The following is an 18,678-nucleotide window of genomic DNA, read 5'->3' on the forward strand; positions in this document are numbered from 1 at the left end:
TGGAAAGGACCCCCAGGATCATCTATTCCAACTCCCTGCACAATGAAAAAAATGCACTTCCCCCTAAATGCACAGGATCAGCATGACTGTCACATGGCCATCTAGCCTCTGTTTAAAAACCTCCAAGGAAGGAGGGCACATCACCTCCTGAGGAAGACTTTTCCACTGAGGAACCACTCTAACTGTCAGGAAGTTCTTCCTAATGTTGGGCTGGAAACTCTTCTGATTTAATTTTGTCTTCTTCATTGCCCTCCTCTGGACCCATTCCAGCTTGTCTATATCCTTAAAATGTGGTGCCGAAAACTGAACACAATACTCCAGGTGAGCAGAGTAAAGTGATATCATCATATAATCTGGACTATACTTCAATAGAGCCCAAAATTGCATTTGCCTTTTTAGCCGCCGCATCACACTGCTGACTCATGTTCAGCATATGGTCCACCAAGACCCCTTTTTGTACATACTACCGCCAAGACACGTCTGCCCCAACCTATAACTATGCATTGAATTTTCCTACCTAAATGTAGAACTTTACATTTATACCTGTTAAAATTCATTTTATTGGTTTTGCCCAGATTTCCAGTCTGTCAAGATCATCCTGCATCCTGTTTACATAAGAACATAAGAGAAGCCATGTTGGATCAGGCCAACGGCCCATCCAGTCCAACACTCTGTGTCACACAGTGGCAAAAAAATGTATATATACACACACACTGTGGCTAATAGCCACTGATGGACCTGTGCTCCATATTTTTATCTAAACCCCTATTGAAGGTGGCTATACTTGTGGCTGCCACCACCTCCTGTGGCAGTGAATTTCACATGTTAATCACCCTTTGGGTGAAGAAGTACTTCCTTTTATCCGTTTTAACCTGTCTGCTCAGCAATTTCATCGAATGCCCATGAGTTCTTGTATTGTGAGAAAGGGAGAAAAGTACTTCTTTCTCTACTTTCTCCATCCCATGCATTATCTTGTAAACCTCTATCATGTCACCCCGCAGTCAACGTTTCTCCTAGCTAAAGAGCCCCAAGCGTTTCAACCTTTCTTCATAGGGAAAGTGCTCCAGCCCTTTAATCATTCTAGTTGACCTTCTCTGGACTTTCTCCAATGCTATAATATCCTTTTTGAGGTGCGGCAACCGGAATTGCACACAGTACTCCAAATGAGACCGCACCATCGATTTATACAGGGGCATTATGATACTGGCTGATTTGTTTTCAATTCCCTTCCTAATAATTCCCAGCATGGCGTTGGCCTTTTTTATTGCAAATGCACACTGTCTTGACATTTTCAGTGAGTTATCTACCACGACCCCAAGATCTCTCTTTTGGTCAGTCTCTGCCAGTTCACACCCCATCAACTTGTATTTGTAGCTGGGATTTTTGGCCCCAATGTGCATTACTTTGCACTTGGCCACATTGAACCGCATCTGCCACGTTGACGCCCACTCACCCAGCCTCAACAGATCCCTTTGGAGTTCCTCACAATCCTCTCTGGTTCTCACCACCCTGAACAATTTAGTGTCATCCGCAAACTTGGCCACTTCACTGCTCACTCCCAACTCTAAATCATTTATGAACAAGTTAAAAGAGCATGGGACCCAGTACCGAGCCCTGCGGCACCCCACTGCTTACCGTCCTCCACTGCGAAGACTGCCCATTTATACTCACTCTCTGCTTCCTATTACTCAGCCAGTTTTTGATCCACAAGAGGACCTGTCCTTTTACTCCATGACTCTCAAGCTTTCTAAGTAGCCTTTGATGATGAACTTTATCAAAAGCTTTCTGGAAGTCAAGGTAAACAACATCTATTGGTTCGCCTTTGTCCACATGTTTGTTCACCCCCTCAAAGAAATGTAACAGGTTAGTGAGGCAAGATCTTCTCTTGCAGAACCCATGCTGAGTCTTCCTCAATAACCCATGTTCATCGATGTGCCTACTCATTCTGTCCTTGATAATGGTTTCTACCAACTTTCCCAGTATTGAAGTCAGACTGACTGGCCTGTAATTTCCCGGATCTCCTCTGGAACCCTTTTTAAAGATGGGGGTGACATTTGCTACCTTCCAGTCCTCAGGAACGGAGGCAGATTTCAATGAAAGATTACAGATTTTTGTTAGAAGATCCACAAGTTCAACTTTGAGTTCTTTCAGAACTCTCGGATGTATGCCATCCGGACCCGGTGTTTCTGTCTTCTACTGTATTTGCAACCCCTCCCAATTTAGTATCATCTGCAAATTTAATAAGCATTCCCTCTATTCCTTCATCCAAATCATTTATAAAGATGTTGAACAAAACAGGTCCCAGAACAGATCCTTGAGGCACTTCACTTGTCACTCCTCTCCAAGAGGATGAGGAACCATTCACAAACACTCTTTGGGTGCAATGTCAGCCAATTACAGATCCACCTAACGGTAACAGGATCCAAACCACATTTTACCAACTTTTCAAGATGAGAAGTGATTGCCCACTCAAGAACTGCTGATTTAGGAGGGGTGTTAAAAGACCTAAGTGAGGTGATGAGAGAGGCAGTCCTATGACTGATAGACAATTTAAAAATTGATAAGTCACCAGGCCTGGATGGCATACATCCAAGAGTTCTGAAAGAATTCAAATGTGAACTTGTGGATCTCCTGACAAAAATATGTAATCTTTCATTAAAATCTGCCTCCCTGAGGACTTTTTGTTGTTCAGTCACAGTTGAGTCCAACTCTTTGAAACCCATGGACCAAGTCATGCCAGGCCCTCCTGTCTTCCACCATTCGTTCAAATTCATGTTAGTTACATCAGTAATGCTGTCCAGCCATCTCATCTTTTGCCGTTCCGTTCTTCTCTTGCTTTCTGTCTTTTCCAGCATCAGGGTCTTCTCCAGTGATGTTCCCTTCTCATTTGGTGGTCAAAGTATCTGAGCTTCAGCTTCAGCATCTGACTTTCCAGGAAACAGGGTTGATTTCCCTTAGGGCTGACTGATTTGATCTTCTTGCAGTCCAGGGGACTCTCAAGTCTTCTCCAGCTCCATAGCTCAAAAACATCTATTCTTCTGCACTCGGCCTTCCTTATGGTCCAACTCTCACAGCCTGGAAGGTAGCTAATGTCATCCCCATCTTTAAAAAGGGTTCCAGAGGAGATTGGAGAAATTACAGGCCAGTCAGTCTGACATCAATACCAGGAACACTGGCAGAAACTGTTATCAAAGAGAGATTTAGTAGACATACTGATGAACAAAAGCTATTGAGGAACACTCAGCATGAGTTCTGTAATGCAAGATCTTGTCTCACTAACCTGTTAGAGTACTTTGAGGGGGAGAACAAACATGTGCACAAGGGGGACCCAATAGATGTTGTTTACCTTGACTTCCTAGAAAGCTTCTGATAAAGTTCCTCATCAAAGACTCCTAAGTAAGCTCAATAGCCATGGGGTAAAAGGACAAGTCCTCTTGTGGATAAAAAAAAAACCTGGCTAATTAATAGGAAACAGCGAGTGAGTGTAAATGTGCGATTTTCCAGAGTGATAAAGTTTATTGATTTTCCAGAAAGAAAGAAGGGATAGGGAAAGGGGAATAGAAAAGTAGAATTACAATTAGCAATACCATAATAATCCAATTTGCATAGTCATTAACATAAACTATGTTTAACATATTATAATTCATTATACACCATATCTTCTTAAATTGAATGACATATTACATAAATTGTAAGTCCTCCTCTCGACTATCTATCTGTCATTATTAATCTGTATTTCTAGTATTTATAATAATAATAATAATATGATGATGATGATATTGGATTTATATCCCACCCTCCACTCCAAAGAGTCTCAGAGCGGCTCACAATCTCCTTTACCTTCCTCCCCCACAACAGACACCCTGTGAGGTGGGTGGGGCTGGAGAGGGCTCTCACAGCAGCTGCCCTTTCAAGGACAACCTCTGCCAGACCTATGGTTGACCCAAGGCTATTCCAGCAGGTGCAAGTGGAGGAGTGGGGAATCAAACCCGGTTCTCCCAGATAAGAGTCCGCACACTTAACCACTACACCAAACTGGCTCTCTGATATGCTATAAGAGTTAAAAAAATAAAAATAAATAAAAGTTCACACCATAAAGTCTTAAGTATCTAGCCACACATATAACTTTTCCCAATATTTCTTTGCTTCTTCCTTTTGATTTCCCAGCCAGCAACTGAGATAAATAGTCCATCTCCATCGTTTCCAATATTTTCCCAATCAAATCTGGTCTCGTAGGAATTTCCTGAAGTTTCCATTTCTGTGCAAGCAAAATTCTAGCTGCTGTAATAATATGAGCCAGTAAATGCCTTGTCTCTTTTGTATATTCTTTAAGATATGTGTTCAATAAAAATAATTCTGGTTTAAATTGGATCTGAGTCTTCAAAAGTCTCTGTAAAGGTACATGCACCATTTTTCAAAAGTCTTTCACCACCTGACACGTCCACTACATGTGATAAAACAACCCACATTTTGTACATTTCCAACACTTGTTTGACATGTTAGAGTACATTTTAGAAAGTTTCTGAAAAGTTACATACCATCTATAAAACATCTTATACAGATTTTCTTTGAAGGCTACTGACCTTGTTAGTTTAATATCAGATTTCCATAACATCTCCCATTCCTCTAGTATATTACGGCCCACATTTTTAGCCCACTGGACCATACAGTCCTCTACAATCTCATCTTGCATCTTCATCTGTAGTAGGTATGAATATAGGTTCGAAATCAGTTTCTCTTGAGGACCCAAGAAGATTTTATCAAATGGATACTGGTCCATTTTAAAACCTGTTGTCTTGTCTTTGACGTATCTAGATTCTATTTGTGTTCTCATCCACCAGTTCATTTTAATGTCAATGCTCTCTAATTTTTCCTTAGACTTCAAATGATTATCTTTTTTTCAGTAGATCTTCATATTTATAATTCTGATTTGGATTTATGAGATTAGGCGGTGTAAACACTTCCACCGGAGACACCCATCTTGGAATTTTCTGATAAATTCTCAATTTTAACCATATCCATGTATGGTACAGAGCTTTCCAAAGCCAATGATGTTTAAAGTAAGAGTGTCCATCTAATCTCTGATACCATGAGTATGCATGCTAGCCCAAGGTAAGATCATGTCCCTCTAATAATAACTGCCTTCTATCATTCAGTCTCTCACCCAAGCCCAGTCTCTCACCCAAGTCAACACCAAGGCTCTATAATACAGTTGCCAGTCTAGAATGCCCAGACCTGCTCTTGTTTTAGTGTCTTGTAGTGTTTTTAATTTAATTCTAGGCTTTTTCTTACACCAAATGTATGCAGAGACCATTTTACTCAAGTCTTGAAAAAACACAGTAGTTAAAAGCACTGGGATAGTTTGAAATAAAAATAACAGTCTTGGCAGAATATTCATTTTTATCGAAGCTATTCTTCCCATTAATGATATGTTCAGGTCTTGCCATTTTTCCAAGTCCTTTTTAATCTCTTTAAGCAGTTAGTCATAGTTGTCCATCTTTAAATCACTACATTTATTTGAAATGCATGTGCCCGAGTATTTCACTTTTTTCTCATAAGAAAATCCTGATTTTTGTTGGAAAAGATCAATTTGTGCCATTGTAATGTTTTTTGCCAAAAATTTCATTTTAACATAGTTTATCTTCAAACCTGCCCAGTAACCAAATTGATTAATCCTGTTTTTCAGAGACTCAATTGAATCTAATGGTTGTTCTAATATAAAGACCACATCATCCACAAAGGCCCTTAGTTTGTATTGTTCACCCTTAATCAATGCCCCTTTAATACTTGGATCTTCTCTTATTTCATTATTCAGTATTTCTAGGCACAAGATGAAAAAAGTGTACCTTTCTGGATATTAATCGATTTTGTTAATTCACCATTCACCGTCACCTTTGCCATTTGGGAGGAATATATTGATTGTATCATCCTCAAAAAGTTCTCATCACATTCCATACCTTTCAGTTGTTGTATCATAAATTGCCAACTCACATTGCCAAAGGCCTTCTCTGCATCCAAACAGATTAGTGCCAATTGCTTCTCTGGATGATTCTCATAATACTCCATTATATTACATATTGTCCTAACATTATCTTTCATGTGTCTTCTAGGAAGAAATCCTGCTTGGTCTTGATATATGATGTCTGATAAGACTTTCATAAATGGGCGATTTTCACAGTGAGGGTGGTAACCAGGGAAGTACCACAGGACTCAGTACTGGGTCCAATGCTTTTTAACTTATTAATTAATGATTTAGAGTTGGGAGTAAGAAGCAAAGCGCCTAAGTTTGCGGATGACACGAAATTGTTCAGGCTGGTGAGAACCAGGGAACATTGTGAGGCACTCCAAAGGGATCGGTTGAGGATGGGCAAGTGCACGTCAACATGGCAAACAAGGTTCAATGTAGCCAAGTGCAAAGCAATGCACACTGGGGCCAAAAATCCTAACTATAAATACAAGTTGATGGAGTCCAAATTAGTGGACTGACCAAGAGAGAAATCTTGGAGTTGTGGTAGATCTCACTGAAAATGTCGAGGCAGTGTGCAACTGCAATAAAAAAGGCCAATGCTAAAAAAGGCTTTTTTCTTCCGTCTTCTGTTTGATTATATTATATTATATTATATTATATTATATTATATTATATTATATTATATTATATTATATTATATTATATTATATTATATTATATTATATTATATTATATTATATTATATCATATCATAATTGCAGCTGGTGCAGAATGCCGCGGCCCAGCTGTTACTGGGTCCCCCAAAGTGGGGACACATTCAGCCAGGCCTTCGGACTCTGCACTGGCTTCCAGTGATGTACCGAGTCCGGTACAAGGTGCTGGTTATCACCTTTAAAGCCCTATATGGCTTGGGACCTGTCTACCTGAAGGACCGTCTTTCCCCTCATGTTCCCCAGAGAGTACTGAGGTCGGGAACACAAAATCTCCTTACTGTCCCTGGGCCGAAAGAAACCCGCTTGAAATCCACCAGAGAAAGGGCTTTCTCTGTTATGGTCCCTACATGGTGGAATCAGCTGCCGGAAGAGGTGAGGGCCCTGCGGGACCTTGTCCAGTTCCGCAGGGCCTGTAAGACGACCCTCTTCCGGCTAGCCTATACCTAGCTTGAGAATTTAATGCACTTGCCAGATCTCTTTTATATATATTTGGAATATTTATTAATCTTTAAGGTTTTATCTGTTTTATCTGTTTTAAATGTTTAATCCTTTACATGTTTAAATATTGTTTAATTTTTATGTCGGATCTATTATTGGAAGCCACCCTGAGCCACTCGTGGGAAGGGCGGGATATAAATTCTAAATAAATAAATATTATATTGCATTGCTTTGGGTCCCTATTATATTATATTATATTATATTATATTATATTATATTATATTATATTATATTATATTGCATTGCTTTGGGTCTCCCTATTAGAGAGACAGTGGCATATATTTAAACAGTCCTTTGTAACAGCAAAAAAAATCAACATATTTCTACAATAATGCCTTAAATTTTACCTCTTTTAACTGTACCATTTTCCCGGATGAAGCTTCTTTAGATGGAGATTCTAGTATGTCTGGCAGATTTTCACCTTCAATGACTTGTGTCTTTATTATAAAAGAGAAAAATATACAAAATTTAAAAATGCACACTTCCGATAATACAAGGAAGACTTGCTATGGGCATAATCTACTAGTACTATGAAATATTTCTCTCATTCCTTGACAGTGGTGAATCTACCTGTGGAGAGCAGACAGAAGTTTCTTCTTTTGCCTCAGCCTTCACTGGAACTTTAACTGGTGACTATTTTGGAGAAAGAAAACACAAGTATAAATCAAAATGGTAAAAGTAATAATTTGCAATATGCATTTGAATTCCATTTGATATATGAAAAATAATAACAAGTTAAGCAAGAAACCATTATCCTTGAGTTCTGTCATAAAAATTACATGCTTAAGACCAGATATCCCCAACATCCCCAACAATGACACTTTGTACCACTTTGCATTCTAAACCACTGCCCACCAGCTATATGTAACTTTGCTCACTGTACCTCATTCCTCTTCTGAAGAAGTGTGCATGCACATGAAAGCTTACATTCTGAATAAAACTTTGTTGGTCTTAAAGGTGCTACTGGACTCCTACTTTGTTCTATTCAGACCAACATAGCTGCCCACCTGGATCTATCAACAATGACACTGTTCCTGATGTCCACCAAGTGTTTTTAGAAAGTCAGTGGGGCTTTTGCCCAGTAAGGTATCTGACTGGCCAATGGAGATTTGCTTGCCTATGAATATTTTAAAAAACATTGCTTTGGCAGCCGCTGCCATCACAGCACAAAGGTCTTTGTGTAAGTAAAGGAAAGTGGCAGCAGCCCTTTTGTGGCTAGCATTGCTTCCTGCAGCAGACATTATTATGGCACCCTTTTTGTGGCTGTGCCCACCACACTGCACTAAAATTCCAAAGGTGCCCACAGGCTTAAAAAGGTTAGGGATTCCTCCTTAACGAGTATTAAAAACTTCAAAAATGATACTTTGATGCCTGAAGTTGTGCCATAATTTCTTGTCTGAGAATTTCCTACTCTTTAAAGCATTTTTAATCCTGAGGTATGGAACTCCTTCAAAAACATAGCCCTTGAGCCATGCCAAAATAGCTTACATAGTGATTTTGAGCAAGGTCTTTATCCCAAGAGATGAGAATGTGTAGTACTTGCAGCATTTGCTTGGTTATGTATATAACAATCTAAAAACCTTACCCCCATTTTTTCAGGACTATATGACAGTAACAGCTGTTCTAAAACGCTTTGTGTGGTTACTTGCCAGTTAGCACATTGCAACTAAGTAAGAACTCTCTGCAGAGCTTACAGTAAGAACTGGTTGTAAGTACAGATAGACACCTAGGGATTTCTGAGTCCTTAGGAACATTACGTGGAATTGGAATAGTGTAAGGAGTATCCGCATCTTTACCAAAACTCCAGGTCTAAGACAAACTTTCTTCCACTAAAATTGAACAGCTTTCATCACACATTACTGGTGAATGAACTGTACCATAACCTAAACAAGTTTTGAACCAGCAAAGATAGTACCTTATAAGAATCTGCTTTGGATGCTTGCAAGGCAGATGAAAATAGAGAACCAGAAAATCTCAAGCTGAACAAGGTCCAGTTCATACCAGAGACTACATTACCATTTCAAAAGATGCCATTCATTACATCTCCATCATCAATTTGTCAGACATTGATCTTTCCACTAAGTCAGAATCTCTGACCCAGTCAAAACTGACCAGGAGAGAACTATAACTGCAAGATATTGGAGTAGCCTTAGACCCAGTTCTGTATGCCAAAGCCAGAGAATTATGTTGGGAAAAGACAAGTAACAATATTATCCTAAGAATTATGGGGTTCCACAGTAATTTACAATACTCTGTTGTAAGAAAGCATTTTTTAGGAAATCACATAAATAGTTGTCAGACAAAGCTGGCTGAACTCATTTGCTGAGAATCAAGATATCACAAGCAGGAACATTTTTACCCCAAAAATCAGACACTGCCCACAATTATATCACCATCTCTGCCTTTGAGGAACAGTTCTATTCTGCTTTCCAGCATGAGAAATTACAAATGACCCATTCACCAAGAAGTTTCATGATTCAATGACAACAAACAGATTGAAAGATTTCAGCAATGTGGAAACGAGGAAGATCATATTGCTAGCTCATGGGATTATTGCTGTGAGCCTTATTAATCAGAATGGTTACTTAGCTATACAAACAAAGCTACTTTAGCCAACATATAGGGAAAAAGTGTCACAGCATCACAGGAGGTACCAGGAAGCTGTACAACTAGTTGATGGATTGATGTACACTGATAAGAGATTTCCAGATCCTGAAAACCAGGCACAAAACTCAGAGAATGGTGAACATGGAGTTGAAGAAAAGTTAGGAAATTATTGTGATGACAAAAAACTGCAGGAGGATTTAGTCAATCGCAATCACTGCAATTCTTTCAATGGGAAAGGGAACAGTACAGTATAAGGAACTCTAATGAAGCAAATACACAAAAAAGCTTCACAGCCTCATAAGTAGTTCTAATTTACAAATAGGCTAAAAGATACCTTTATCCCTCACTAACCTTAACAAGATCTTATTTCTCTCTATTGTTGAGATAAATTTGGTTACCCTTGGACAAACTTTTGCCTCCAAAGCTTTTAAAACAAGAAGTATTTCATACACAAACCTTCACAAAAGAAAATGGATGGGATGTATAGTTAAACTTTGACTATACAAAAAAATCAAGCAAATGCTGCAAGTCCACCCCCTATTTCCTATTTTGTGAAGCACAAAACTTCTCAGAAATCTCTACTAGCGTTTCTGAAGATGAAAATAATTTAAGTGACAATTAGGTACTTCATGGAGGATAGGTCTTTCATTGGCTACATCTGGTAGCAACAAATTGCTCAAATTAAATATATACTATATAAAATAACTTGTTCCCTGTCCTGAATTTATTACTGATCAATTTCACTGGGTGAACCTGTGTTCTAATATGGAACACAGAGAAAAATTCATCCATATTTTGTTGACACCATATATAAGTTTATAAACTTCTATCATGTTCCCTCTTAGCTTTTTCCTAAACTACGTCCCAAATGCTTTAGCCCATGGGTGTAAAACTCATTTGTAATGAGGGCTGGAACTGACATAAATGAGACCTTGTTGGGCTGGGCCATGTGTGTCATAAAATATAATGCCAAGTAGTGGATATATAAGCTTTATAAAGGACACAAACACAATTAAAGATTTTTTTTTAATCTTAAAACATGCTTAAAACAGTAGCACTTGGTCTTAAAGGTGCTTTCTTTGTATCTCTCCTGTGTGATCCAGGGAACTGGGCAAAGCAAGCTTTGGCACCTTCCTTCCTTCCCTGCGGACCTGGAAGGGGAGGAGCCTCAGCCAATAGAAGAGAGGATTGGCTCACTAGCTCAATAGTGCAATTGAGAGCCTAGCAAAGCAAACTATTCCTCCCCCCTTCTTCTCTCCAAGGGAGGAGCCTCAACCAATGCAGAAAATAGAGGCTTTGCTCTGAAGCTTCTAAGCAATGAAGCAAGCTTGACAAAGCAAGCTGTGATGCAGAATGAAGCAAGAAAGAGGAAGAAGGAAGCAGATGACAGCAAGTTGCTCAGAGGCCTGATAGCAGCCTTCCAGGGGGACTGATTCGGCCCCTGGGCCATGATTGACACCTCTGAACTAGAGGCTTTGCTCTGTAGCTCCTGTGTGATTGAGCAAGCCTGGCAAACCAAGCTGTGATGCAGAAGGAAGCAAGAGAGAGGGAGAAAGAAGCAGAAAACAACCAGTTGCTTGGGGGCCTGATAGAAGCCCTCTGGGGACCTGATTTGGCCCCCGGGCTGCATGTTTGACACCCCTGCTTTAGGCTTTCAATGTAGAAAGGCATTCCAATCCCTTAATCTTTCTGATTGCCTCTTCTGTTTCAAATGAATGAAGCAACCAGAATGAGACACATTATTTCCTACAGCACTAGTAAGAACATGTTCCAGAAACAGTGAAAGACCTTTTGATTTGATCAATGTGGTATTTTGCAGCATTTATTTTGTTCATTTTGGTTGCTCCAGTATATAAACCTAAACATGCCTGGATATAAAGCTAAACTAATATATAAACTACTTGACGTGGATAGTTAAAGAAACTTCTGTATACATATAAAGCACTTTCCATCTTGTCAGAAACTGCTACATCTCTAAGGTCGTTTTCGCACTCACCTCCAGCCGGCGCGACCCCCCTCTTCACCGCGCAGGATCTGCGCGGATTTCGCACTAAATGCCGCGGAGCAGCCTTTTGCGCCGGAAACTCCCGTCGCAAAAGCCGCTCAAACGTAAATCGCCAAAAAGCAGTTTGGCGTTTGAGCGGCTTTTGCGCCGGGAGTTTCCGGCGCAAAAGGCTGCTCCGCGGCATTTAGTGCAAAATCCGCGCAGATCCTGCGCGGTGAAGAGGGGGGTCGCGCCGGCTGGAGGTGAGTGCGAAAACGACCTAAGTGTCCCAGTCTCATATGGATAGAATAGCTTTGTAATATCTCTGATATGTACAATGCTTGGCCATGAAATGCATAATGGCACTAAAAGATAATTCTTATTGTTTATGTTGCACATATATTTGGTTTACTATGTTACTTTACTTTATTATGCTTAATAAGTTCAGATATTATGATTCAATGTCGGTTGCGATTTTCTAGTTGCCTTGTAAAACTTACAAAATATTAATTAAAAAGCACTTTTACTGATATTTTACATAGTTATAAATATTCTCTTTTAACACAACGCTAGCAGAAAAAAAATGGTGAAGGCATACCATTACCAGTTGTATTAGTTTTTCCCAAACACTTGAGTTACTATATCATATTGAGAAGTGCCATTTTCATGGGAAAAAAACACTCATCCCAAAAGACTGAGCTCAGCCTCATTCACCTACTTCTATTTGTATGTTGTAATCATGGCCAAGAATACTCTCTAGAAGTTCTTTGATTTTCAGATCTGAAGGTGTAGGAACCGTAGACTGCAGAGAGGCAATTATTTCATCAATAGACCGTGGAACTATTCCAGCAGGAAATTTTTGAGCAGAATCCTGTATTTGTGCCTTATTCCATGGAAAAGATTTTTCATATATTTTTGATCTTTTCGTGCCTCTAGTTTCTTGCGAAGATCCCAACATAAACTTTACATTAGATGCCTCACTGTTTTTTCTGCTACATGACCCGTCTAATTCAAGAATTGAATTTAGTATACTTGGCTTTGAAATTTCTTTTGCCATTTTAAGTGGCTTTTCACCTGAACTGGAATCCGTAATATCTGAGCAGTCTATTTCTGTTGTGACAGAGCTGGTTCCTACATTTCCTATAGTCTTAGAATGTATTTTTTGCTCTGGTTGTTCAGTACCATGGGCTTCTTGTTGAGGGATGAAAGGCCTCTCAGACACCAACTTTATGCGAACAAACTTTTTGGATTTGGACTTTGGTGGGGGCTCTGGTTTCTTTAACATACTGACTTGTTTAGCAGTACCTACTAAAGAGGCTATTGCTACTGGTAGGCGATTATCTTCTTTTTTAAGATATTTCTTTTGTTGAGTTTCAAAATATTGTCTTTGATGTTCCATGACTGAAACACGAGGAGAGATATTTGATGTTTTCAAAGTTTTAGAAGTATTCCACTCAACAGGAAGACTTCTGTTTTCACGAAACAAGGGACTCTGTAGACTCCGGCAAGAATTAGGTTCTAGCTGATGTGATAGATCTGATGATGTAACTTCAAATGTCGGTTTGTTCAGATCTCTTTGAACATTATCTGCTTTTTGTTTAAACTTCAGAAATTCCTGCCGAGATTCTTTGCATATATGATCACGTTCCTTAAGTATAGTCAGTTCTTCCAAATAGCTCAGTCCAAAATGTTCATGTTTTCTAGCCATTTCCTTGCACGTTCAGGAGCTGAAAAGAAGAAACAGAAAAAGCAAAATCATGTGTATGGTTGAAAAGAGCAATAATCAGTGACACCAAAAAACCCCAGAGCAATACAATCCTATGCATGCTTTCTGTGAAGCAAATCCTACTGTCCAGTGTTACTTACTCTCAAGAAAGTGTCACAGGATTGCAGCTTTAGTTCAGAAAATCTAACACTACCATTTAAGTCTCATGTTTCTCAAACAGGACATCTGGCATACACTAAACAAACTATATTATTGATAAGATTTATTAAACCTAACCTACTTTTCTTTAAACATACTAGTGGTATTTGGGAAATAACTAAAGAAGGTGGATTAAGTTATTCCGGTTGCTTTAGGCTGGAATAACTCTACATAAGATTGCATTGTCAGTATGTGAATTAATTAATCAATTAATTTAGGCAAGGCAGAGAAAGGGAAGCAGCCAGGCACTGCTGCATTTTGCTTGGACTAAGATATTGCTGGCAACCCCTTCCCCAAGCATCTGTGTATTACATTTTCTGTATTAGTTTAAACTTGATACTTTGGAAAGCAATTTTGGACTGAAAGAGGCATAAAATTAATATTAATTACTTAGCATTCCGAGTTAGGTGGAAAGGTGCAACATAAATGTTTAAAGATGTAACATAAAAGAACTGTGAAACAAAACAAAAAAAGGTCTTAGATAGCACTTTAAGCAGCAATGCACTAGAAACAGTATTCCTGCCCTTGTCTTTTAAGACACTAGCTGCCATCTTCAGGGTTTATAACCACTTGTTTTTTAAAAAGTGATCTGCTTTTCAAAATCTCCTTCTCAGAGATTCCTAATTAGAGGAAACCTTTAGCCAAACTAAAGTTTTGTATCAAGCAATCTTATCGCTTCAGTGTTGCAACCTTAGTTTCAGTCTGCCCAACTGCTTGGTAACTGTCTACAGTTCAACAGCAGATTTTCCTGACCAGAGGATTTCTTGAGAAGACCTGGACCTGTTGGAATTCTTACAGCTGACGACAGGAGCTCTGACTGGTAAGTTTATCTTATTAATGTCAAGAGGAGGTTGCCAACCTCCAGGTGACAGCTAGAGGGAGATCTCCTGTGCTTACAAATAGTCTCAAGATCACCTCGAGAAAACGGCTGCTTTGGAAGGGACTCTATGCATCATACCCCACTGAAGGCCCTCTCCTCCCCAAACCCCGCCTTCCTCAGGTACCACCCCTCCCCAAAATCTACAGGTACTTCTCAACCGGGAACTGGCAACCCTGTCAGTCATCAAGGTGCCCACTAGCCCTTGTTTTCGTGGATGTCTGTCAAGCAATTATTTAAAGGCGGAAAGAAACCGTCCCGCGGAAAAGAAACGAAACCAGGCTACCGGAGCCTCTCCTCTCTTTCTCCCTCCCGCTCAAAGTATCCAAGGCAGCCCCTTCCTTGGATACTTTGAATCCACAAACGTCTCTGAGGAGGTGACCCAGGGCCAAATCCATTCTCCCACCTCCCTTCTACAGGCTCATCCCTGTGGACATTCGAAAGCCGTTACGGCAAAGAGAAAGACGGTTCCGCTCGCTGCTTTCCTCCCTGCCCCAAAGAGAGACCACCCTCAAACTCCTGGCGGGAAAAACCGTTGCCGCCGCAGGTCTCACTCAGCAGCCTCTTTCCCCCGCCTCGGCTCAGGAGCGGGGAGACGAGGGACGCGCGGGCGCCTAGCAACGAGCCCGGACACAAACTCCCGACAGAGGGCCAGGCGGGCTGTGGGCTCCAGGTAGAAGCGACTGGTGGGTGGGCGAGAGCGCCCCCTGCGGCAAGGGAGGATCAGAGAGAAACCTGTGGAGGCGACGGTGGCCCTTCGGAGCCCTAAGAAAGCGAGCGCCGCAGTGGTTATGCGGGATCATTCAGCACAACGGTGCAGTAGCCGCTTGACTAAATATCTTCTGCTGCCCACAAAAACCCTCCGAGCATTGGCATTCGTAACAGGGTCTCTCCCCACCCCAGGTTCAGTCACTCAAACATTCGCGGGTGGTAGCCGGGCCAGGAAAGACCTTTCTCTGCCTGAACTCCAGGAGAGGGCAACGCAGTTCCAGGCTAGACGGGGCAATGATTTCTTCATGAGGCAACTTCATATGAGCACTGCATAACAATATGTATAATCGCTTCAACACATAATCCTTCCAGCACCTAATTTATATTCCTTGGTTTGTGAAGAAAAATTGTTTGTGATAATAAACAAGAAATGGCACATGCACGTGATGATAAATGTATGATTCCTGAAGTCTGTGGATTTAAATTGTGCGTTGTGTTATATAGGTTAGATGGCTTTCTCCAAGAGACATGAAACAAATGCAATCCTATTATGCAGTTACTCCAGTCTAAATGAATTGATTTCAAGTAGTAACCCAGTAGAATGTTGCTTTATTAAAGTCTTATTCAGTACAAACATATAACATTATACGGGGTGTGGTGGCTAGGGTTGATGCCTGCCTCAATTTGATAAATTCCTGGAGATTTGGAGCATGAAGTCTGGTGTGGGGGGTGAGGCTTATGTAGGGGAGGGACTTCAGTGGGGAATAAAGCCATTTTCTCCAGGGGAACTGATTTCTGTCACTTGGGGATTAGTTCTAATCCCGGGAAATCTCCAGCCACCACCTAAAGGCTGGCAACCTGGCCTGTCTCTGGAGACAAGTTTGGGATTACTGTTGTCAAGCAAACTAAGTAATTAGTTTTCTTCCTCAGGCACCAAAGTATCCAAGTCAACTCTGCTTCCAGGTTCCGAGATTTTATTTGATACATCCACATCTTCAAGGCATCTCCATTAGGCAGACAGAGGGTAAAATTTAGAGTCTCAGGATTCCAAAATCTCTCTGTTTAGATGTAAGAACGTCAGAGAAGCCATGTTGGATCAGGCCAATGGCCCATCTGTGTCACACAGTGGCAAAAAAACAAACAAACCAGGTGCTATCAGGAGGTCCATCAGTGGGGCCAGGACACTAGAAGCCATCCCACTGTCCCCCCCCATCACCAAGAATACAGAGCATCAGTGCCCCAGACAGAGATCCACCAATATGCTGTGGCCAGTAGTCACTGATGGACCTCTGCTCCATATCTTTATCCAGTCCCCTGTCTTGAAGACTCAGGCAAATACAAAACTAAAGCAGAACAAAACAGAATAAGTTGCTATCTAAGTAAGTGCTTTCTCCTGCCAGTTCAAATAGATAAAACACTTCCCCAAAGTACTCAAGACTATATGCAGTGGGGGAGGAAACTCCTTATCATGATAAATCACATACAAAATTCTGTGTCAAATATAAAATTTTGCATTTGTGTGGTGTCATAGCAGATGCATAGAATATACATACAATCAGCCTCATTCATAATCTATAAAATCGTTATGCTTTAACTATGCTAGCTCCAGAAGAAAGCTTTCTTAGAAGGGATTGTGATTACCTGGAAGACCTTCTTATAACAGGTAAAATATTGTTTCTGGACTTTCACACAACTTTAATTAAAATGTGATTTCTTCTTCCATCCAGTACTGCCCTCTACAGCTCAGGGGGGAGTTTACTACATAATTGGGTTCAATATCCTACATTGTAATATCCTACACCAAGGTGTCCTACAATGCAATATCCTACACCAAGGTGTCAAACATATGGCCCATGGGCCGGATGAGGCCCACAGAGGGCTCCAATACAGCAACTGACTGTCATCTGCTTCATTTTCCCTTGCCTGCTTTTTTTGGTCCCCATTTTGTGTTTCTCCCCAGATAAGCCAGAGCAGCAAAGCAGCCTTCCCCCCTCCCCCCTCCCTTTCCCCAAAGAGTGGAGGAGGGAGGAGCAGCCTCAGCCAATGAGGGAGCTTGGCTGTATAGCTCTGCTGGTTGATTAAGTTTTCCAGGCTCAATTAATCACTCTGCAGAGCTACTTAGACAAGCCTCTCTTCCTTCTAATGAATGGCTGAGGCTCCTCCCCCTCCTCCTGCCCCAGGGAAGGAAAGAAAGAGCCAGAGCTTCCTTTGCCAGTCCCCACCATCAGGAGAGCTGCAAAGAATGCTTTTAAGACTAGTAACATTTTAGTGAAGGTATTAGCTTTTTGCCTTGCTACAGAGAGAGAGAGTTTTGTTGGGCTTGTAACTGGGTTCCCCTCCTCTTTTTCACTGTACTCATGCCCTCCACTCTTTCTCAATAGGAAAGCATGTGAACTATTTAGTAGAGAAATATCAGCATTAGGCTGAGAATGTGTTCCACCCCAGGTTTACCCAGCAAATTTTCCTTATTTTTTTCTTTCACATTTTCCTTTGTTTGGGGGTCTTGAATGTAGACTTTCCAGATAGTAGGCTCGCACTGACCACTGTAAATGGCTGTCTCTCTGTTCTTGTAGTTGTTTTTGGGAGGGAAGCTGTATTTTTTTTTAGTTGTAGTCATTTCTCTGGGGAAAATTATAGTTTTGTAGATAAGCACATAGCCCCCCGTCTGTGCCATGGTACCTTCACATGTTCTTGACTAGTATGTGGAGCAACTTCTGTACAAAAGCTCACAATTCCCAGCTGCTTCATGTTCCTCTGGGTCTTAGGCTCAAAGCATTGACCATGAGATGTCTGTAATGAATGTCAATGAATCAAAAGTTGGTTTACAACTTACAGATGTGCACACCTGAACAGCACATATTCAAGACTGGTACTGCACAGAAATTGTCTACAGTTTTTGATGCAATAATTCATAGCAAGAGGTGACATTTATCAGAGACTGTAAAACAAAATATTGCAAGCTGGCTAATATTTTAAGCATGTTTTATTTTAAGCAAAAAAAAAATATCTTGAATTGTGTATCTGTGCCCTTTATAAAGTTTATATGTCCGCTACCTGGCATTACATTTTATGATATACATGGCTCAGCCCAACAAGGTCTCATTTATGTCAAATCCAGCCCTCATAACAAATGAGTTCGACACCCCTGTCCTACACCATCGGAGGATGGTGGAAGACAGGAAGGCCTGGCGTGACTTTGTCCATGGGGTCACAAAGAGTTGGACTCGACTGTGCGACGGAACAACAACAAAAAAATCCTACAACGCAACATCAATTCATGTTAAGTGTATGGTGTAAAACCTCATTAAAACCTTTCTAATGTCACTGGGGATGAATTTCTACCTCAGTTGCACTTATTTTGGCAGAATGCATGAAAAAATGACCCTAAAGAGGAGG

The 18,678-nt window shown here is 40.7% G+C and overlaps 1 protein-coding gene across 1 annotated transcript in view; it reads right to left on the reverse strand.

The window, feature by feature from the left end:
- The window catches only part of TTC6 (tetratricopeptide repeat domain 6), a 178,682-nt gene extending 165,189 nt beyond the window's left edge, over nucleotides 1-13,493 (reverse strand). Inside the window, exons 1-2 of the mRNA XM_060262626.1 lie at nucleotides 12,489-13,493; nucleotides 7,750-7,812 (exon numbers count right to left, since the gene is read on the reverse strand). Coding sequence (XP_060118609.1) covers nucleotides 7,750-7,812; nucleotides 12,489-13,478 — 1,053 coding nt within the window. The 5' untranslated portion in view covers nucleotides 13,479-13,493. The remainder of the gene's footprint in view (nucleotides 1-7,749; nucleotides 7,813-12,488) is intronic.
- Between the last annotated feature and the right edge of the window lie 5,185 nt (nucleotides 13,494-18,678).

Source organism: Heteronotia binoei, chromosome 21 (genome assembly GCF_032191835.1).
Source record: "Heteronotia binoei isolate CCM8104 ecotype False Entrance Well chromosome 21, APGP_CSIRO_Hbin_v1, whole genome shotgun sequence".
Classification (NCBI taxonomy): Eukaryota; Metazoa; Chordata; class Lepidosauria; order Squamata; family Gekkonidae; genus Heteronotia; species Heteronotia binoei.